The 24,014-nt window shown below is 41.1% G+C and overlaps 1 protein-coding gene across 1 annotated transcript in view; it reads right to left on the reverse strand.

The window, feature by feature from the left end:
* Nucleotides 1-453: 453 nt before the first annotated feature.
* Nucleotides 454-24,014, reverse strand: part of LOC114660745 (transketolase-like protein 2) — a 140,638-nt gene continuing 117,077 nt past the window's right edge. The window contains exons 13-14 of the mRNA XM_051933546.1: nt 1,129-1,248; nt 454-1,052 (exon numbers count right to left, since the gene is read on the reverse strand). Coding sequence (XP_051789506.1) covers nt 880-1,052; nt 1,129-1,248 — 293 coding nt within the window. The 3' untranslated portion in view covers nt 454-879. The remainder of the gene's footprint in view (nt 1,053-1,128; nt 1,249-24,014) is intronic.

The raw sequence follows: 24,014 nt of genomic DNA on the forward strand, positions 1-24,014 counted from the left end.
GCCATGAAGTATTACTCACACAGGTAAAACATTTGAATTAATAAGGGATACGGCAAATTACTTGCATTTACTTCTATTACGTAACCATATTAAAGAATGGGCCAGTTTATGGTTCACATCACTTAAGAGAAAACAGAGTTCTCCTCATTTTGTCAAACAATGTGGGACAACCATCCAACTTAGAAAGAATGGTTTCTCTGTATCCAGTTTTTAAATTGTTCTCACTTAATCATTCTGATAACCGAATGTAAACTTGTAGGTTAAGAAGCAGAAACCATTTTTAGTTAGTTCGAAAATAAAACTGTAAATGTTTTCAAAACACCCAAGCACTACTTAATTTAGTTAACAGTCTATTCAGTAAATATTATTCAATAAAGGAGGGAGAGAGAAAAATATATTGGTGTCCGGTTACACATTTAAGGCTAACTACAAGGGAAAATAAAACTAAACAAATTTTAGAATTACAAGTGTTTTTACTTTTACAACAAAAAGGATACTGAACTCTGTATACTGTATGTGGAAGAACTTACATTCAGGAAATGGAATGTTTAAGGCTGTTACATTAGTTTATATAGCACAGTATTACGATGTATGGTACAATAACAGTAGAAGCACAGGTACAATTAACATCCATTTCAGCTGCTGATGCAAACTACAAACAATGTTTTACATTCTAGTACAACAAAGTAGTAATGGAATGTAAAATGGTTTAACATGACCAGTTTTGAATCTGTTGCAGATTTTAACACTTAAACACACAAAAATAACAGACCTAAGAAATAAGTGGTCTAATATTTAAATGCATGTCCCAAAACAATACTGTAAACCATGTATTACTAAACAGGAGAAGCTTTTCAGAAGCAGTTAACTGGGTAGGATTCAGTTTGCAAAGGTGGATTTAACTGCAGCAATTATATTCTTTGCACGGATTCCAAACATCTCAAGGAGCTCAGCAGGTTTACCACTTTGTGGAACACGTTTCACAGCCAACTGCTGAACTATAATACCAGGCTCTTCTGCAACTACGCTGCATACTGCTTCTCCTAGGCCACCTACAAATACAAAAGGGAGTTTAGAAATCACAATCATATTATAAAAAGGCTACTCAAGCTTATATTCAATTCTAACCTTCTTTGTAGTGGTCCTCAACAGTAATGATACGGCCACCAGTTGCACGAGCACTTGAAATTATAGTACCAGCATCTAGGGGTTTGACTGTGAAGGGGTCAATCACACGAATGTTAATTCCTATGGAATAAAAATCACAAACTGGAGTCAAAAACACACTACACAGGCATATGTGACCGTCTCTTGGTTATTTAAGCCAGCATTTAGCCAGTAATTGTGTGCACAAGAAAATCCAGAACAGCTGATTATGCATTTAGAAGAAAGCAACAGCAATCTTAGAAAAAAAAATGTCATTCAACCAAAAAGAGCTGATAAATCCCTTTTGCAAAGTATTAAGTTCTGATGGACCCAAAAGTCCTCCACCAATCTACAATACTTGGCAAGTTATTTAATGTATCTGCAGCTCACCAAATTCCTTCAATAATTTTCAACATTTCTCTCATGTCTCATCTTCACCTCAGTTTGCTTTAAGTGAAAAGCCTCAATCTTTTTACAAAGGTCACCTCTGATAGTCCTCAAATTCAGTCAAGCTGCTCTTTGGATTCTCAATTGCAAATGGATCTTTTTAATAACATGGATACTAGAACTGTGCACAAAAATGCACACAAGTGAGGAAGCCTGTAACAGACTAGGAAGTATTAGAAATACTGTAAGTGTACACAGCACATTTGAGGGGTTGAAAAGATATTATAATGGGAAAAGAATTTAATTACCCAAATACCTACAAGGTTAGCCCAGTTAATATAATAGCACAAGACCAAGGTTCTCATCTCTAATGTATAAAACATTGTTTAAATTCCATGCTAAAATTTTGCTTATTCCCAAAAAGGCAAAAACAAGAGTACACACAAAAAAAAACTAATACCATACATGCACCACATGTCACATTAAGTTCCTTTATAAAATTCAGATCAACTGACAAATATGCACTTGTGGATTTGATTTTACGCATACCGTCCATCAATAACCATAACACAGCATAAAATTGCCTCTTTTGAATATTCATGATATAATCATCATATAAATTTGGTTACAGCCAAGTGACATCTTTACATCGAAGTATAAAAACTGTGCCAATGGTGAACCAGAAAAACATTTTTAATGGTCGCTCAGCAGACCTGGAGCAAGCATCAACAGCTGAATGCAGAAAGAATTATCAATGTGTTATTACCCTTTGTGGGGCTGTAATGCAGTGAGCTGCCTATCAAGTCCAAACACCACCATCTAACTTATTGAACCAATGGTCCATTCAATCACCAATTAGTGTGCTGCAAGTGCCTTTCATTGTATTTCCTTACCTTGTGGTGTATTCACCATCACGTGAAAAGGAAGATAATAATACAAGTAGTATTGTAGTAAACTTTATTTCAATCCTATCAGTTAGGCTTACTTACTATGAAGCACACACAGCATTATCCTGAGGTCTGCTTTCCACACTACTATTTGATAAAAAGGAATTGGAGTAGCTGGACCACCTTGTATAAACATCAGACACATGCCAACATTAAATATTTGTGGTATATGAAATAAAGTGTTTTCTGTTTATAAAAAAACAAAGTTCTATGATAGCCAATATCACAACATATGAACAGTCCAATGCACCAATTGCATTAGGAAAATCAGGAATTACTACAAATTGGCTTTTGATTTTTGGTTGTTCACCCTGATCATGTTGAAAATTGGATCCATCAGGGAAAAAACTTAATTCTATCATCCCATACATGTGGTGCGACACTGTTCAAGTGGGACTTCAAGATCCGTAACCTGTGAACCAGGACATGCATCTCCAAATACCCTAATCCTGTAATGGAATAGGGACCATGTGATTTCTGTGTGATCATCTGTAATGTAGGCTTCATTTCACCATATAACTCCAAGATGACAGCTCTAAGTCTAAAATCAGATAATAAGCCAGACATCATTAGCCAAAAAAATTATCGCAATCCTTGAAAACTCTTATTGGCAGTATCCTCCAAAAGGGACAACACTGCCATTGCCAGTTATGTTGTACAAAATGCAGTATTCCCTTTTCATAGGCAAAATAGGCTACACACTATGGCAATTAGGGATGGGTCTTGAAAGCTGGTATTAAATTGGTACCGGTTCTGGACTGGTCAGTACCTAAATAAGTTCCTGGAGAAACTGTGGTGCCGTCAGAATTTTGTAACTTTAATTCATTCTTGCATTAGTGGAGTTTTTAAAATTCCTCACCATCCTGTAATGAAGACTATGCTGCAGGCATGTTTTAGTTGTGCAGCTGTGTGTGTAGCAAAGTGTAATTTGTCTTTTGTAATTTTTTAGTTTTATTTATGAACTCTTGTATATAGTTAGTAGCACACTAATCATATTGTAATGATCCAGATGGAGATTCAAAGGTCCATGTACCTTAACAGCTTTCCAAGCACCAGTGGGTGGGGGAGGTCCTGTTATATAGCGAGTCTGCGGCTCGAAAATGAAATGCTAGTTTTTAAATAATCCATTTGGGCGTGTCAGTCTCCGTGGGGACCATTGTGCAGCCGTGGGGAGTTGATGAGGTAATTGGGGCGAGTTGCACCTGCACGTCAGGGTGCGATCATTCTCAACTGCTTAATCGGCTTCCTGCAGTGCATGATTGAGACTCTGCGCCCATGGAGCCGTATAAGTACAGGCTGGCACAGGAGATTGGGGGGAAAAACCAGAAGAGAGAAATGAAGGAGAGGCTTGGAGAGCAAGAGCAGCATCGGGGGTGAAAGAAAAAGGACGAGCCAGCCAGCTTAAAGAGAGGTCAGCGCAGTCAGGTGTCCCATGTGGAGTAAAGGATCAGTGCTCGCGGTATGGAGTGCCCACTGGCGATGTGGAGGAGTGGGCTCAATTGAGGTGGAATCCTCCTTAGGGATCTGAGGGACGACTGTGTGCGAGAAGGAAGACGGGAGCACAACCAACCCCGAGCGGATTGGCAGATGCAGCAAAGATGGGGGTCGGTAGTGTGAGGGCTGCGGTGGCTGAAGTCTCTTCAGCTGAGCAAACCTAGGGTGAGCTGGAGAGATTGGGAAAGAACGGTGTTTGGCTGGTGTGGCCCCAATGACTGCTGCAGGTTTTAATTCTCATGTCTTAGCCTTGTTCTAAACCTATGGAATTTTTACCTTTTTATGGATTTTTTTTATTTATTTATGGACATTTGGGAGCACTGCACTGTTTTGAACACTTTTTGGTTTTGACCGTTTTTAATAAAAGCACTTGCACCTTTTTTCACCATCCTTTTGCGAAGTTTGATTTGTCCCCATCAGACCAGCTCATCTGGTTACATTACCGGTGGAGTTGGGTTGGAGAGGCTCCCAAAAAGGAAAGATGGAGCATGGAGCAGGACTTGCACAGTCATGGTTTCCAGGAACAAGAATGGAAGGATCGTGAGAGATTGGATGTAGGATGAAAGATGCTAGGATGGGTGTGCACAGAGTAAACTAGCAAGTAGAGGGGAACGAGACCGAAAGGGCAGCATGATTCGGGCCGCAACACTAAAGCCGAGGACAAGCAGTGTAAAAGAGTTGAACTCGTCCGACTGCAATTAGTAAGTCGAGGCGTCTCCCATGGCTAGAACCGAGGGAGTTCAGCTGGAAGGCAATTAAGGCTCATCAGTAATACAGATCTCCGATGAGACTTAAAATCCGAACACAAGTCCAGATTCTCCAACCCCCACCCCCCCCCCGAAATGAACAGAAAACAGCAGTGCTCAGCAACATGTGTTAACACTAGAATCCCTGAAGCCTACGATAATATTTGTAATTCTGGGTCACCTTAAATTACCTTGCACCTCATTAGCAGCATCTTTGTTTTGAAAAATCTAGACAGTGTGGCATAACGGCAAATAATTTAATTACCATTTCACCACTAGATGAGCAATTTGTTAAAACTATAAAAACAGACTATAAATAAAAAAAAAATAGACAGAAAGGGGTGCTAATACGAACAACAATTTCCATCTCGAATACACATAGCGTTCCTACAATTTAGTTCGGAGACTCTTCCGAGACCTTAATTATGGCCTTATTTAATGTTAGAGCATCAACCAACAAAACATTTTCCATCAATGATCTTATTAGCGTTAGGAAAATCAGTTTAATTGCATTAAGTGAAACGTGGCTTAGCTCCGATAGTGCAGCTGTTTTAACTGAATCTTCACCTCCGAATTACAGCATTACTAATGCAGTTTGCCAAGGTAAGAAAGGCAGCGGGTTTAGCAAATATCTACTCAAGCCGGTTAAAGTGTAAAGATGTTGGCTTTGGTATATTCAAGTCCTTTAAGTACCTTGCCGTTGTTAATTCAAGGAGTTTCTCAGTCTCTAGTGTTGTCCGTGTATAGACCTCCTAAATACAATGAGTCTTTCTTTGAGGAATTCTCAGAGTTGGTGTCAATTATAATTACGAATTATGACACGTTCCTAATAGTTGGATACTTTCATTTTCATATCGATAATCAGTGTGACCTGAAAGCAAAAGAATTTATGAACCTCCTGGATTTGATTTGATTCATCTGCAGCTTCAAAGTTTATAAACATTTTAAGCAACCAGTCCATTGTAGAGCTTACTTAATAGTGAGGGATAATGTAAATAGTAAGGTGGAAAATTTTAATACTAAAGGGAGAGCTGCTGCTGACATCATAACTCCTGAAAAGACAGTTTAAAAATCCTTCAGCACTGTTACACCATGGAAGACCCAAAGAGTGTTCGATTTAAAGAAAACATGCCGGAGAGCTGAGTGTAAATGTAGAAAAACTAAACTGATTATCCACTATGAGATATTGAAGGCTAAAATAACAAAACAACAACATAGTCCGACTTGAGAGGCAGTGCTATTTCTCTAAAATTATAAACAACAATGCTAGTAATCCCAGAGTTTTATTCTCTACAATTGATCGTCTGATAAACCCAGGTCACTCAATGGAATGGCTCCAAAAAAAACTTCCAGTGAAACTTGGATTTTGCTATATTTTTTAAATCACAAAATTAGAGATTAGAAATAATATAGTACACTCCCCAATACTGATCTTCTTAAACCCCAGTACTCCATGTTAAACAAATTAAATTATTTCACCAGAACAGATTTACGTAATTTATATAAAATAATTTCTCAACCAAGACCCTCCACCTGCATCCTTGACCCAATAGCAAGTATCCAGTATGCTAACTGATAGTTTTCTTGACATAGTCTGGGAAGACCCCCGTATCTAATGATGAATTTACGTTCTTAAGACTGCTCCTGTTAAACCCCTATTCAAGAAAAATAATCTAGACTCCTCTGCTTTTGCAAAGTTTAGACCCATTTCTAACCTGCCTGCCTTAAGTAAAATCCTAGAAAAGGCGGTCATAATGCAGCTAACTGACCACTTCAATAAACATGCTATACTTGATAAGTTTCAATCGGGTTTTAGAACAAATCACAGTACAGAAACTGCACTAGCTACAGTAGTAAATGACTTGCAGGTAAATGCAAACCGAGGCCGTGTATCTGTTCTCATCCTCTTGGATCCGAGTGCCACAATTAATACTATTGATCACAATATTCTTAGAAATCATCTTAGTCAATGGGTGGGCCAATCTGGCAGTGTCTTAAATTGAATTGAACAGATTCAGTCTTCCCAGCCTGGTGCAGGTCTACAATTTTATTTCTGGTGTCCTTTGACAGCTTTGGTCTTGGCCATAGTGGAGTTTGGAGTGTGACTGTTTGAGGTTGTGGACAGGTGTCTTTTATATTGATAACGAGTTCAAACAGGTGCCATTAATACAGGTAACAATGGGAGGACAGTGGAGCTTCTTACAGAAGTAGTTACAGGTCTGTGAGAGCCAGAAATCTTGCTTGTTTGTAGGTGACCAAATACTTATTTTCCACCATAATTTGTAAATAAATTCTTTAAAATCAGACAATGTGATTTTCTGGAATTTTTTTTCTCATTTTGTCTCTCATAGTTGAGGTATACCTATGATGAAAATTACAGGCCTCTCTCATCTTTTTAAGTGGGAGAACTTGCACAATTGGTGGCTGACAATACTTTTTTGCCCCACTGTACATTGATGGATTGAAGGCCAGAGGTCCACAGGACCATCATCGTCTAATTCTTCCACGTGGAGCCTGAAAACCATGAGGACTGATTGAGATCATTTATGCTAGGTAGAATAACTAAGAGGGGGCTGGGCGGTCTCGTGGCCTGGAACCCCTGCAGATTGTTTTTTTCTCCAGCCGCCTGGAGTTTGTTTTTTCTGTCCTCCCTGGCCATCGGACCTTACTTTTATTCTATGTTAATTATTATTGCCTAATTTTAGTTAAGTATTTTCTTTCTCTTTCTTCATCCTGTAAAGCACTTTGAGCTACATCTTTTGTAAGAAAATGTGTAATATAAATAAAGAACAAGCAGTCTCCTATCCCATCCCCCACTAAGCCAGCTGAAGTCAAGTCAGATGCAAAATTCTCAGAGCTGGGAGTAAGGTGTATGGAATTGTATAAGGTAAATAATATTATTTGCAATACAACGGATCTGTGTAAATGTAGGATGATGGGAAATGCGAGGCAAGAAACTAAAACTAACTTTTTTCATATCTATTATAATATAAAAATCCTGGGACCAAGACAAGACAAGACATTTTAGCCTGGGACAAGACTTTCAGAGAGATACTCTCACGTCCTGTGAGAAGAGACTTTGTGCCAAGAGATTTAACTACGTTCGGGGCAGGAAATAAAAGTCAAGGAGTAGATGACAAAGTAGAATGTCGTAAAGAATATTAAAACGGTGTGATACACATGCAGAGCAGGTTAGAGATAATAAAAGTACTCAAAAAAAAAATGACAGTAAAGATCGCATTAGTGCAAACAAACGGAAATTACTCGGTGAAATAACACAACAGCGAAAAGAGATTGAATATATTGTTCAGATTTAAACTTTAAGTCGGAGACTTGTAGATTGTCTAATTAGTGTTGCCATCAGGGAAAAGTAGTGTTTATTCCCAATGAAGAGGCAGATCTTCAAGAAATAAAAGATTTGTTGTTTGGTGAAAGTAAAATCCACATACGCGAATGGCAGAGACGCAAAGTGGCTGGTGCACAGCGCAGGCCGGGGGGTTGACGAGCAAAGCCTCCTAGTTATAGTAATTGACAAAATGTTGACATGAAGTGTATGAGTGAAAACTGAAGTCCAAATATCAAATAAAAACTTTTACAAAAGGTATAACAAAACAAGTGCGCTTTTATTCAATAAATAACTTAATTTACATGTTACTTGCAACGTGTAAAAACTGATGCCAACTAAACTGAAGCCAACTATCAATGGATATGAAGTAGATACATCCGCTTTGCTGGTGTAGAGGTTAGGACTGCTGCCTCATAATAAAGAGGTTGCGGGTTCAATTCAATTACTGTTTTGAGTAGTGAGCTGCAATTAGTTACTATTACAGTATATAATAAAAACATACATTTGAGTCTTAACAGCCGATGTAAATTTATGGTATTTGTTAAAGTTAGTGCTGAAGGAATAAAAGCCGACACACACAAATGCAGCTCAATCGTTTCTTCTTGGTGTCTTGTTGAGCAGACACCAGCATCTATGGTGAATGTTATGCTGATGTGAATGTTCGTGTGCAAGGAAAAGTGTTATTTGAATGATTATTAAAGAAAATTTTATTCAAGAATAAAAAAAATGTCTGAATGATATGTTGATATGAATTTCCGTGTACGAGGAAAAAGTAACATCTTTGGAGTGGCTCCAAAAAACTTCCAGTGAAACAAGATTTTGAAATTAATGATATTAGAAATATACTACACTCCCCAATACTGATCCTCTTAAACCCCAGTACTCCATGTTAGACAAATTAAATTCTTTCACCAGGATAGATTTATGTAATTGTTTTTACGTAAAGTTTTTTATTTTTTTATTTTTTTTTAAAAAGAAGTATCCAGTGTAATAATTGATAGTTTTCTTGACACAGTAAATTCATTATTAGATACAGGGGTCTTCCCAGACTGTCTTAAGACTGCTGCAGTAAAACCCCTGTTCAAGAAAAATCATCTTGACTCCTCTGCTTTTGAAAATTTTAGACCTATTTTTAACCTGCCTACCTTAAGTAAAATCCTAGAAAAGGCGGTCATTATGCAGCTAAATGACCACTTCAATAAACATGCTATTCTTATAAGTTTCAATTGGGCTTTAGAATAGTTTAATTGTTGGATTCCTGAATAAAGCCAAATTTTGAACGATTTTTTTTTTTTTAATTCAATTTTATTCTTGAATATTTTTTTTTTTTAAAATAATCATTCAAATAACACTTTTCCTTGCACACGAACATTCACATCAACATAACATCCACCATAGACACTGGTGTCTGCTCAACAAGACACCAAGAAGAAATGATTGAGCTGCATTTGTGTGTGTCAGCTTTTATCCCCTAAGCACTAACTTTAACAAGTACCATAAATTTACACAGGCTGTAAAGACTCAAATCAAATGCATATTTTTTATTATATACTGTAATGGTAACTAATAGCAGCTCACTACTCAAAACAGTAAAAAAAAATGTTCGAATGACATGCTGATATGAATTTCCATGTACGAGGAAAAGTAAAAACTCTTATAAAGTACAATAAAATTTATGCAGGATGTTACAGACTCTGGCAGCATGGCGGCACAGTGGGTAGCGCTGCTGCCTCGTAGTTAGGAGACCCGTGTTCGCTTCCCGGGTCCTCCCTGCGTGGAGTTTGCATGTTCTCCCAGTGTCTGCGTAGGTTTCCTCCCACAGTCCAAAGACATGCAGGTTAGGTGCATTGGCAATCCTAAATTGTCCCTGGTGTGTGTGTGCGCCCTGCCCGGGGTTTGTTTCCTGCCTTGTGACCTGTGTTGGCTGGGATTGGCTCCAGCAGACCCTGTAGTTAGGATATAGCGGGTTAGATAATGGATGGATGTTACAGACTCGCATCAAATGTATGTTTTTATTATGTGACAACAGCAGCAGCTCACTGTACTAAATGCAGAGACGATGCGGGACTCTAACCTATTACCTCACCAATACTAAACGGTAGCTTATCCACTGCACCATCTGTACAGATTCACAATGAAGCAGCGTTACCACTGCGACAAATGGTTGAAAATGAAATATGCAAATACACGTGCACAAACATCTTATTTTGTACCAACTAATAGTTGGGCTACAGCAACATGTCAATCGAGCAATTTCTTTGGTTTTATTCTTGAAAAAAAGTTCATTGTCCTGCCACGTAGTATCACTAAAATGCCAGCACGAAAAAGATCTGCAGTGGTCTTCCATCCATCCATCCATCCTCTTCCGCAGAGATGCCCAGACCTCCCTCTCCCCAGCCACTTCTTCTAGCTCTTCCGGGGGAATCCCAAGGCGTTCCCAGGCCAGCCGGGAGACATAGTCCCTCCAGCGTGTCCTAGGTCTTCCCCGGGGCCTCCTCCCGGTTGGATGTGCCCAGAACACCTCACCAGGGAGGCGTTCAGGAGGCATCCTGATCAGATGCCCGAGCCACCTCATCTGACTCCTCTCGATGCGGAGTAGCAGTGGCACTACTCTGAGCCCCTCCCGGATGAGTGAGCTTCTCACCCTATCTTTAAGGGAGAGCCCAGACACCCTGCGGAGGAAACTCATTTCAGCCGCTTGTATTCGCAATCTCGTTCTTTCGGTCACTACCCATAGCTCATGACCATAGGTGAGGGTAGGAACATAGATGGACTGGTAAATTGAGAGCTTTTCCTTATGGCTCAGCTCCTTTTTCACCACGACAGACCGATGCAGAGCCCGCATCACTGCAGACGCCGCACCGATCCGCCCGTCGATCTCACGCTCCATTCTTCCCTCACTCGTGAACAAGACCCCGAGATACTTGAACTCCTCCACTTGGGGGAGGATCTCGCTCCCAACCCTGAAAGGGCACTCCACCTTTTTCCGGCTGAGGACCATGGTCTCGGATTTGGAGGTGCTGATTCCCATCCCAGCCGCGAACCGATCCAGAGAGAGCTGAAGATCACGGCCTGATGAAGCAAACAGGACAACATCATCTGCAAAAAGCAGTGACCCAATCCTGAGTCCACCAAGCCGGACCCCCTCAACACCCTGGCTGCACCTAGAAATTCTGTCCATAAAAGTTATGAACAGAATCGTTGACAAAGGGCAGCCCTGGCGGAGTCCAACTCTCACTGGAAATGGGTTCGACTTACTGCCGGCAATGCGGACCAAGCTCTGATACCGATCGTACAGGGACCGAACAGCTCTTATCAGGGGGTCCGGTACCCCATACTCTCGGAGGACCCCCCACAGGATTCCCCGAGGGACACGTTTGAACGCCTTTTCCAAGTCCACAAAACACATGTAGACTGGTTGGGCGAACTCCCACGCACCCTCAAGGACCCTGCTAAGGGTGTAGAGCTGGTCCACTGTTCCGCGACCAGGATGAAAACCACACTGTTCCTCCTGAATCAGAGGTTCGACTATCCGACGGACCCTCCTCTCCAGAACCCCCGAATAAACTTTTCCAGGGAGGCTGAGGAGTGTGATCCCTCTAGTTGGAACACACCCTCCAGTCCCCCTTCTTAAAGAGGGGGACCACCAATCCAGTCTGCCAATCCAGGAGGCACCGTCCCCGATGTCCATGCGATGTTGCAGAGACGTGTCAACCAAGACAGCCCTACAACATCCAGAGCCTTGAGGAACTCTGGGCGTATCTCATCCACCCCCGGGGTCCTGCCACCAAGGAGTTTTTTGACCACCTCGGTGACCTCAGTCCCAGAGATGGGGGAGCCCACCTCCGAGTCCCCAGGCTCTGCTTCCTCATTGGAAGGCATGTTAGTGGGATTGAGGAGGTCTTCGAAGTACTCCCCCCACCGACCCACAACGTCCCGAGTCGAGGTCAGCAGTGCACCATCCCCATCATACACAGTGTTGACACTGCACTGCTTCCCCCTCCTGAGACGCCGGACGGTGGAACAGAATCTCCTCGAAGCCGTCCGAAAGTCGTTCTCCATGGCCTCCCCAAACTCCCCCCATGCCCGAGTTTTTGCCTCAGCAACCACCAAAGCCGCATTCCGCTTGGCCTGCCGGTACCTATCAGCTGCTTCCAGAGTCCCACAGGACAAAAGGGACCGGTAGGACTCCTTCAGCTTGACGGCATCCTTCACCGCTGGTGTCCACCAACGGGTTCGGGGATTGCCACCACGACAGGCACAGACTACCTTACGGCCACAGATCCGGTCAGCCGCCTCAACAATAGAGGCACGGAACACGGCCCATTCGGACTCAATGTCCCCCACCTCCCTCGGGACGTGGTCGAAGTTCTGCCGGAGGTGGGAGTTGAAGCTACTTCTGACAGGGGGCTCTGCCAGACGTTCCCAGCAGACCCTCAACACGTTTGGGCCTACCAGGCCTGACTGGCATCCTCCCCCACCATCGGAGCCAACTCACCACCAGGTGGTGATCAGTTGACAGCTCCGCCCCTCTCTTCACCCGAGTGTCCAAGACATGTGGCCGCAAGTCCGACGACACGACCACAAAGTCGATCATCGAACTGAGGCCTAGGGTGTCCTGGTGCCAAGTGCACATATGAACACCCCTATGCTTGAACATGGTGTTCGTTATGGACAATCCGTGACGAGCACAGAAGTCCAGTAACAAAAACACCACTCGGGTTCAGATCGGGGGGGGCCTTTCCTCCCAATCACACCCTTCCAGGTCTCACTGTCATTGCCCACGTGAGCATTGAAGTCTCCCAGCAGTACAAGGGAGACCCCAGAAGGTGTGCCCTCCAGCACCCCCTCCAGGGACTCCAAAAAGGGTGCATACGCACAAACAACAGTTGGGACCCGTCCCCCCACCCGAAGGCGGAGGGAGGCTACCCTTTCGTCCATCAGGGTAAACCCCAATGTATAGGCTCCAAGTCGGGGGGCAATAAGTATGCCCACACCCGCTCGGCGCCTTTCACCGGGGGCAACTCCCCCTCCTCGAACCGCCACCTTATCACGGTGGAGGGGTTTGCATGTCCCAATGATCCTAGGAGCTCTGTTGTCTGGGGCTTTATGCCCCTGGTAGGGCCACCCAAGGCAAACTGGTCCTAGGTGAGGGATGAGACAAAGTGCATTTCAACAAAACCTCCATGATGAATACAAAATTTGGACAGCGTTTTCCCTCGCCCGGACGCAGGTCACCGGGGCGGCGGCGGCGGCGGCGGCAGCGGCGGCGCCCCCCCCCCCCCCCCCCCGGAGCCAGGCCTGGAGGTGGGGCTCGATGGCGAGCACCTGGTGGCCGGGCTTGCACCCATGGGGCTCGGCCGGGCACAGCCCGAAGAGGCAACGTGGGTCCCCCTTCCCATGGGCTCACCACCTATGGGAGGGGCCAAGGGTGCAGTGCAAGTTGGGTAGTGGCCGAAGGCGGGGACCTTGGCGGTCCGATCCTCGGCTACAGAAGCTGGCTCTTGGGACGTGGAATGTCACCTCTCTGAAGGGGAAGGAGCCTGAGCTAGTGCGCGAGGTCGAGAGGTTCCGGCTAGATATAGTTGGGCTCACCTCGACGCTCAGCTTGAACTCTGGAACCTCCTTCTCTGGAATCTCCTTGAGAGGGGCTGGACTCTCTACCACTCTGGAGTTGCAGTGGTCTTATGGGTGGTTAAAACTTGCCTTAACGGCCTATTTTCACACCAAGATAATGTTTTATAAATCCCGACATTTGTGTAAGAAATAACTTATGCATGTTTCCGAAGTAAGCAAGTTTTAGGAGTTTAAGCCATAATCTGTAACTGTTTAACATAGTTTAGAATTTAAAAAAAAAAAAAAAAAAAAAAAAAACTCAAGATAGAGCATGTCTGGATTTACTACTTGCAATGATTGTGTATAAACTCAGTTGGTAAAGGAGACCAAATCATTAGCATTAGGAGCTATTGAATAAAATATACATTTCACAGTAATTTGGCAGAGAGCATATGCCAAAAAATCTAAAATGGATTAAATTAGTGGACATTTTGAGCAAACATAACAAAAGTCTAAAAGGAATAAATTAGGAGAAACTGTGTGGATACCACCAAGAAGCAGGTTAAAAGCATTCTATATACAATGCAGGACAAGTACATTCTGAAATGTAGACAGTTTATATATATAAAAAAAAAAAAAAACACAACCACTACAGACCTTCATGTACATAAATTTGGAATGTAGGTTTACCCTTGGCCCATAGATGCTCGCTAGGAAACGGTTTTAAAAATTGTGGTCCAAGCACATTGTCTGTATGTCTGTCCGCTTTTCACAAGAGAATTACTTAACAGATTTAGATCTGGTTGTTTTCTATAATTTGTTTGAACTTTCCGGTTGATTTTTCAACTTCTCTCATCACGCCAAGTACCATATTCCGCTTGCGGTACCGATGTATTTATGCAAATCGAAGAGAGTGGCTGTGGGCCGAGAGCGGGGGGGCGTTGTCTTCGTCATTCACTTGCCAGCCTCTGTTCGAGTTAGTCAACATTTCACCATGTGTTGCAGTGCACCTTGCCTCCACTTAGCTAGCAATACCCGTTTGTTCAACAGACATTATAATCTACAGATTGTTAAGGAGTAACGTTTGCCGTTTTTGAGAGAGAGATCAGAGCTACGTGTGTTTTAGATGGTAGCTGCTGATTGGCAGAGATATCACGGGCATGTGCCATACATCAAAAGTGAAAAAATGATGCAGCAGGCTAGTCCATTTTGCCGAAATTTCATTGCAGCAACTCAAAAATATTACTCGGTAGTTTGTATGGCCCCCACATACTTGTATGCATGCCTGACAACATCAGGGCATGTTCCAAATGAGACTAAGGAATGGTGCCCTGGGGGGAGGTTGGGCTTTGATCTCCTACCAGATCTGGACCTGGCTGCGTTGGATGGACCGAAACAATGTCCCAGAGATGTTCTATTGCATTGGTTCTATTGGAAGCCAGTCAATGGTATCAATTTCTTCACCCTCTCGGAACTGCCTGCATACTCTTGCCACATGAGGCTAGGCATTGTCTTGCACCAGGAGGAACCCAGGGCCCACTGCACCAGCATAGGGTCCGACTATGAGTCCAAGGATTTCATCCCAATACCTAATGGCTGTCAAGATGCTTTTGTCTAGCCTGTAGAGGTCTGTGCATCCCTCCATGGATATGCCTCCCAAGACCCACCACCAAACCAGTCATGCTGAACGATGCTACAGGCAGCATGATGTTCTCCTCAGCTTCTCCAGACCTTTTCACGTCTGTCACATGTGCTCAGGGTGAACCTGCTCTCATCTGTGTAAAGCACAGGGTGCCAGTGGTGGACCTGCCAATTCTGATATTCTATGGCAAATGCCAAATCGACCTCCACTGAGCCAGGCAGTGAGCGCAGGGCCCACTAGAGGACATCGGGCCCTCAGGCCACCCTCATGAAGTCTGTTTCTTAGATAGATAGATAGATACTTATTGATTGGTCAAAGACATTCACACCAGTGGCCTGCTGGAGGTCATTTTGTAGGGCTCTGGCAGAGCTCATCCTGTTCCTCCATGCCCAAAGAAGCAGATACCAGTCCTGCTAATGGGTTAAGGACCTTCTATAGCCCTGTCCAGCTCTCCTAGAGTAACAGCCTATCTCCTAGAATCTACTCCATGCCCTTGAGACTGTGCTGGGAGACACAGCAAACCTTCTGGCAATGGCACATATTGACAAAGCTTATGAAACTGTTTGTGGACAAAGGCAGAACCGCAACAGTTGTGTGGAGCTTCCACCTGCAGTTAAAGTAATTTTCAGTACACATGTACTTTGTGAGCATGCCCAGGTCGATCAAACAGAGGAAGCTCTACTTGTGACTTTGCAATGTAGGAAGTAATGTAGTGTTTTTATATAATAGACCATCTCAAAACAATCACAAACACGACTTTGCACGGTACTCTGGCAAGCTATGTAAGCCCTACTTTTTCTTTGAAGTACATGTGTGGGGCAGACTGACTGGCAGGATGATGCCCAACCTGTTGCTGCATCTAAACAGTGCCATCTTTCACCTTTACACCTGATGCAGCTGCGTTGTTCTTCTATGTGAGTGGAGGTTTCTTGGGGGAAGGGCTTTTGTTCTCTTTTTCAGATATAGAATCCTCATCTGAGTTCACCTCGGTTATAAGCACGTCTACTTGAAAACAGCTGTGTCAGATCGGGGTAAGCGCGGACGTGACAGAGAATAAAACTGAATTTATAGAAAGAAAAAGAAAAAAAAAAGCTAACGTTTACAAGCACAATAAATTTACACCGGCTGTTATATATTCAATTCAAATGTATGTTTTTATTGTACAATAATAACAATAAGAGCAGCTTCTACTCAAAATGGTAATTCTGGAGGGCACCCAGATTCAATCCCAGTACCTCTTGATGAGTCAGCAGTTCTTATCACCTTGCCACTCAAAAGGTTGTATCTGTGTAGTACCCTAAACCGATTTTTTTTTTCTTCGGTTATATTCTTGAATAAAAGCGCACTTGTTTTGTTATAAGTGTACCTTTTGTGAAACGGTTTGATATTTAGACTTCAGTCTTCCCACATTATACACTCCATGTCAAAATTGTTGTCGTTCGTATTATAAACATGAAAAGTTTCTATTTTAGGTGTTTGATCAACAGTTCTTGCGTTTCTCGCATTTCCTGTCATTTGATCACTGTTGACACGGAAGACACATGAAATGCATGTGTTCCAAATAATGTTATATTATTTACCCTATGCAATGTGGCATGTGTTCGAGTCTCATATCCTTCTGAGCTTATGCTTAAAAGCTGACGCTGTTATTTTATTATTCACTATGATAAATGTATTTCTTGTTATTTATATAACCCCTTAAGAGAAAGGTTATATTTATGGCATTACCATTCTTCTATAGTACTTGTAGTTTCCTGTTTTTTGTACCAAGCTGAATTATAAAAATTAGGCCATTGTTCTTTACTTTTTTGAAAAACAAGATGTGGCGAAGTTCACACATCTCCTAAAATAAAAATATGAAAAATATTACATTCAAAAAGTCACATACATCCTAAACAAACAGGACTAATCAATCGAATTGTGGTCATCTAAGGCAGCGTATCTGCAACCCGTGTTTTCGTAACAGTTTTAAATCGCACCCCCCTAACTTCTTTTTGAAAGGAGCCCACTAATACCAATTAGTTTTTTAATTAATGATATATCATAGATGCATATTTTATTATACCTACTTAACTTTTATCAACATTTATCTAACTCTATTTCTCTAGTATCAGAATGTAGTTTAAGTTAATTTGTTTTGGTTTCAATAGATGTATTTTTCATATTTTCGATTCTTGTTTTCTTTTTTTCACATCTTCGCACCCCCCTTTTTGTTACTTCACACCCCCCTGCCCCACAGTTTGAGAACCACTGATCTAAGGTATCAACATCTGCCATGTCCTGTTAGCAACTAGGTGTAACCATTCATGTTAAAAGTTCTGAATTTGTAATGAATTCCTGTTAAAGAATAGTGACCTAATCAATGGATTGTATAAATATACAGTCGACCCTCGATATACGACCTACCTGACATGCGAACAACTTGGTTTACGACCAGAATTTTTGTTTTGAATTACGACCCAAATGTATCCACTCGTGTATCCACTTGTGCAATTGTAAGCAAACAGCCGGGAGCGTCTGTAAGCATCAGTCGGAACCCAGATACATGTGTTTGTGGACGCAATTTCGGTCAGTGCAGTGATATAATTTATTTTGATAATTGCTAAGGAAGGAAGAGAAGTTAACGAAGGTAAACAAAGCGATCACAATCGAAACGATGATGGAAATTGTGAAAATGAGAGTGGCGTTCGTGTGACCGATCTCGCTAATATGCAGCATGTCGAAATCCACCATCTCGACAATTTTACAAAGAAAAGATTTGTATAACGAAGCTACTTCCAAACAACCACCTTCCATTTCATTCTCCTCCTCCTCCCTTCTTGCAAGCCAAAAGATGTCAAATTAAATGGTGAGTACAGTATGAAATTGTTGTTTCTGGTAGGCTAGGCACTTTTTAGTTAGTATATTAGAAAAATTATTGGTGTGTTTGGTAAATTATGCACATTATACAACCCTTTTTTATTATGAAAAGGTTAAGTAAGTGTTGCTGTGGGAGGTCCGGAACGCATTATGGGTATTTCCATTATTTCTTATGGGAAAAATAGTCTTGAGTTACAACCAGCCCTCGCAAACAAATTGAGTTCGTAAGTCAAGGGTCCACTGTACTGCAGAGGACACTTTTCTTTGCAAAAACATGGATATGCTTTTTGCCTCTTCAGAGATTTAGATAAGAAAAATGATTGACACTTTCTCCTGCCTGTGTTTTATTGCTTAAAATCGGGGCATTCCATTGGGGGGTGCCTGTATACATCATTTTCTTCAACAGCTGCTTGTGCGGATTGACACATTTACAAAAAAAAAAAAAAAAAAAAAGACACTGATGGAGAGGTGGGAACAGATTTAAGGTGGGCCAGTATTATGGGTTTTTTCATAGGCTTCAGGGATTCTAGCGTTAAATGGAACCAGGAGTATGACCACACTAGTCATGCTGCATAGGAGGAAGGTCTTTTACAAGTTTCAAAGCAACAGTTTGTAAAAGCAACCAGCTGTCTAGGTAACACTAGAAAAATGTATATGAGCCCAGGGTTCTTACAGTGGAATAGGATAAGCCATGGACTCTGAAACAAATGTGAATCTGAGTTCTGGAACCCCCAAATAGTATAGGTTTTTTTTGATGAATAATTAATCAATAAGGCACCTACCCAGGGACAGTAAATTAATGCAAGTAATGGGGTATAGGATCTCTGATTTTATGTTCTGGCTAGAATGACAAATATAAAGAGATCTATGCAATTTTTTAAATGAATCTTGTTCATAAAAAGAAAAAAAAAAAAAAAAAAAAAAAAAAAAAATCAGCAAAAGTCTACATTAACACTCACTTTCTCTGTTGTGATTCAAAACGTGGCTGAAGACTTGTTTATTGAAACAGACAAAACACAGATAACAGAAGATATATGAATATGCAAATTATATAGATATGTATACAGCTGCATACAAACTAAAGACACACAGAACAAAATAATGAAAGCTTAATTTAAAAATTCTTCCCTGTAAAACAAGGCAAGTAACTTACCAGTTCCATCTCTTGGCTTAGACACAACTTTCCTCTCTTGCAGGAAAACAAAAAAAAAAAAAAAAAAAAAAAAAACACGACGTATGCATCTTCATTTTTCAATTCTTGAGGTCAAGATAAACAAGTTCTCTGTCTGGTAATAAAGGTTCTATTGCCAGCAAGTGGCATTTATTTGCTCACAGCAGCTAAAATATGCCCTGGCTCAGTGACCAACCCCCACCACTCAATTCTCTATCTCAATGAGAGAGAGTGTGTGTGTGTGTGTGTGTTCGTGAGGTGCTGCTCTGTCCTTTCATCTTTGTTTTAGGGTTAGAAACTTATAATAGCCAGAACTTATCCCTCAAAAATGTTTATTGTTGACACTAATACATTAGTGGCTCTGTCCATCTATTAAACTGTAGTTAACCAGTTCTTGGAATCAAAGTATAATAATTGCTTCAGGTGAGATGCTTGAATGTTCAGTAGGTCTCCTTTGCCTTGGTTGCAAGCAAAGACATGCCTGATAAGTGAACTGATGGTGACTGTCTTTAGCAAGGCAAACACATCATCCAAACTCCATCAGTCTAGCAGGGATGCGTTCTGGAGTAAGGAAATTAAGTTAACCTATGTTGCAGTCGCAACAGAGTCTATTTCACACCTTAGAGTGTTAGTTACTCTGACCAAGCAACAACCTAGCTTGAAAGGATTAAAACTTTCAGAAATAAGAACTGAAAAGAACAAGGTAAGATAAAGGTTAAAAGGTGGGAAAAAAAAAAAAAAAAAAAAACTCATTTTGAGATAAATTGTGGAGAAGCTTGGCTTAAGAGGTTTATGACACACAGAACAAGCAGAGGGAGTAAACAGTATAGTGAGCCCTGTGGGCAAAAACAAACCAAAAAAAGTTAAGGGTTTGTTCAAGGAATAAAGATTACATGCTGAAGATGACAAGTTGGTGACATCAGTTGATCTGTGTGTTTTGGTGTTGAGTCGCCGCTGCGCTCCACATGTATATACTGCAAACCCCAAACTTCATTGCCCATTGAACTGCTGTGTAATAGGACCAGTTGGACATTTAATACAAGACATGATGCTAAGGTAAATTCTTTAGATATAGAACCACAACCTAAACACGAATTCAAATTAAAATAAAATAAAAAAAAAAAAAATACAAAATTTGTAAGCCCAAGACTACAAGGAATAGCAATGACAGTGTACAGATATTGGGAAATTTTAACTCTTCCCTTACACACAGGAATTTTAGGACTGAAAAACTTGGCAAAGAGAAGCAAATTTGATGTGGCACTGTGTGAGGAAATGGAAAATGCATATACTGTATTGGAATGATTAAAATGGTTTAAACAAGTAGGCTTAAACAGAAATGAAGTAAACGTGATCAGACAGCCCTTTAAAATAGATAGGGAAAGCAGAGAGGAGAGGGAACCACCCTCACCTGCAAATATGAAGCACATGAGTATCCAGTAATTGCATGAAGAACAGAATTTAAAGGAGAAATATATATTGAGGAAGGAAGACAGGCAAAAATTAGGTGAGGCAGTAAGCACAAATGGAGTTAGGCAAGAACAAGTTGGAAAAACAGGTTAGAGAATGGAAAAAGAACCCAGTATAAAAGGGAAATCACTTCTGCAGAAGTTAGAAGGGCACTAGATGAGTGTAGAAAGGGATATTAGAAGATAATATTGAGGCAGGAGTAGTGCTGGGCGGTATACCGGTTCATACCGAAAACCGTTTTTAATTTTTTTTTATGTTATGGATTTTTCTTATACCGCAACACCGGTTTAAATTGCCTAAACGACGTTCGGAACGTGGCGCAGCGGGAAACTGTTCAAGTGGGGACCTTTTTCACTGCTACACCGCTAAACACAGATTTGTTACACTAGGGCTCTTTTTCACTGCTACACCACCAAATAGTGGGCGGTAGCATAGGTATGCCACGCTGTGAAAATGGACAGAGAGCCGAAAAAAAGCAGTCACGTCTGTCGCCTGGAGATGCTTTAGTTTTAAAAGGTCAGATGTGTAAATACTGTTTCTATACTACTGGATAATACTGCAAGCCAAGTTGTACTTGTTTTATTTGTTTTCAATACAGTGTAATGTACCTGGGTAATGTGTAATAGTATGACGACATTTTGACTTTATTCTCGACATTTCCACTTTAATCTTGACGCTTATGACGAGAATAAAGTCGACATGTTCTACTTTAATGACAAATAACGAGAATAAAGTCAACATCGTAAACTAAACTTCATAAAATGAATATTTAATTTACTAGATTTTCTCAAACCCTGTCATAAGTTCTATAGCACATTAAATGCTTTGTGTTAAGTGATTCGTTCAGAGATGGGCGCAACTCTGAATGGATGGCATAATTAAACATGTATAACGAAGATATTTTTGAAGTTCTGAACACTCCGTGGGCTAAGTTTATAACTAGTTTTAATTTCACAAAGACGTTTATCGTTTGGTGATTGGTTATGTGGTGAAAGAAAAAGGAAGGATAGGAACTGGGGTTTTGGTAGCCTACGTCAGATAGAGACAACATGCATGCAATGAAGATAGCCCGCTCAGAAGAACATGCATTGAATTCTGTGTTCGTGTCTCCGACCAGCAGATCACAAACCCAACATTTACACAATATTTAAGTTAAACCTGTGCGATAGCTATTCATACATCCATTTTTTTTGGAGCCTCGTCACATCTGCTATAAAGTTCTCTACACTGAACATACACCTGGGGACCCCTTACTGCGAGGGAGCAGCACTACCGCCTCACTACCGTACATGTGTAATACCTGCTTTAATGCATTTCATCATGAAAATGATATCAAGTATTTATCTTAGCATTCTAAATTTTCAGAAAGCAGGAATATCATGAAGTGAATGGATTCTGTATGGTGATCGCTGTCTTCTCTTAGTGCGGAGGAAGTCAGTTTAAGAAGCGTAGTGATTAACCACGGGGTCGGGGAACGTAACACAAAGCATTTAATGTGCTACATTAATTTATGACGGGGTAAATTAAGTAATTGATTAAACATTGATTTTAGGAAGAAGTTTAGTTTACGACATTCTACTTTAATTATGAAGTAAACTATGAGAATAAAGTGGAAATGTCGACTTTAATCTCAACATAAACGGCGAGAATAAAGTGGAAATGTCAACTTTAATCTCGACAAACGGCGAGAATAAAGTGGAAATGTTGACTTTGTTCTCGACATATAGTTTGTTTTTTTCTTCCCAGTATAGCTTAGCTTGAAGCACGGTCCATATTAATGCAGTTTGCCTAAATGATGGTTCAGCTGGTAAAGATGTCATCACCAAGTTGCACTTGTATTTTATTTTAATTTGGTGAATACTGTGTAATGCACCTGGGCTTGAAGTAATAGTGCAACTATCAGTAATAATACTATTATTTACTTTATTGTTATTATTTATCTATACATATTAATAAAAGGCAAAGCCCTCACTGACTCACTGACTGACTGACTGACTCATTCATCACTAATTCTCGAACTTCCCATGTAGGTGGAAGGCTGAAATTTGGCAGGCTCATTCCTTACAGCTTACTTACAAAAGTTAGGCAGGTTTCATTTCGAAATTCTACGCGTAATGGTCATAACTGGAACCTGTTTTTTGTCCATATACTCTAATGGAGGAGGCGGAGTCACGTATCGCGTCATCACGCCTCCTATGTATTCACGTGAACTAAAAACAAGGAAGAGATTTACAGCACGAGTCAAACGCGGGAACGAAGGTAAATGACGTTAATTTTTGAGTGTCTTTTAATACTGTGTAAGCATACATATTAACACATGTGCAATTAAACGTGTGCATTTACGGGGTGATTTCTCAGGCTTAAAAGCTCGCCTTTTATTAAAAAGGTAAATGCAAACTGTTTTCATTCTGAAGGGCACAAACCACGTTAGATTTCAGACGTTAAACGCGCAAAAATGTCGGTACACCAGATAAATAAGCGCAACATATTATCAGTTGTATTGTATGCTTACAATACATATAGAAATGTGTTAATCGTTAACTAATATTATGGGATGGTGTTTTTCGACTCGCGCCTTGATTTAAACGATTGCATTTCTTGGTGGGTTTGCGTAGCTTATTGTCAATATCTTTACACCTCTTTTTAAGACTTAATTTAAAAAGGTTTTCTTTTCTTCTTAATTAAAATTTAAAAGCAATACTTCACCGCTGCGAAGCCCGTCTAGCGCGGACGTCCGAGGTTCCATTACCGTAAGGGAGTGCAGTGAGTGTGTATGCCTGATGAGCCAAGAATTAGGGCGAAACACGTGTCGCGTACTCTTTGCATTATTTGACAGTAAACTTTTTTCAACCATTCTATGATCTGCTTCTCACCACTGAAGGCACCGTGGCTGATGTTACCTCACTTGCTGGCCAACCATAAGCGTTACCTGGTAGGTAACCAGCCACTCACTTCACTCCCTTATGGGAATCGAACCTCGGACGTCAGCGCTACAGGCTAAGCCCCTAAAATTGCGCCACGGCGTGTGGTTCGTTTATTTGACAACATGTAGATCGGGGTAATTACATTCACGGCATTCGTAGTCTGATTCACAATCTGATTGTATGGGTGGTTACCTACCAGGTAACGCTTATAGTTGGCCAGCAAGTCAGCTCGAAGTGATCACTCGAGTGAAGGCAGCTTCACAAAAAAACAGATCCTTAAACTGTTATTAGTATATTTTCCCTCAATTTAAAAAGGTTTTCTTTTC

This window comes from Erpetoichthys calabaricus, chromosome 11 (assembly GCF_900747795.2).
Source record: "Erpetoichthys calabaricus chromosome 11, fErpCal1.3, whole genome shotgun sequence".
In the NCBI taxonomy this organism is placed as follows: domain Eukaryota; kingdom Metazoa; phylum Chordata; class Cladistia; order Polypteriformes; family Polypteridae; genus Erpetoichthys; species Erpetoichthys calabaricus.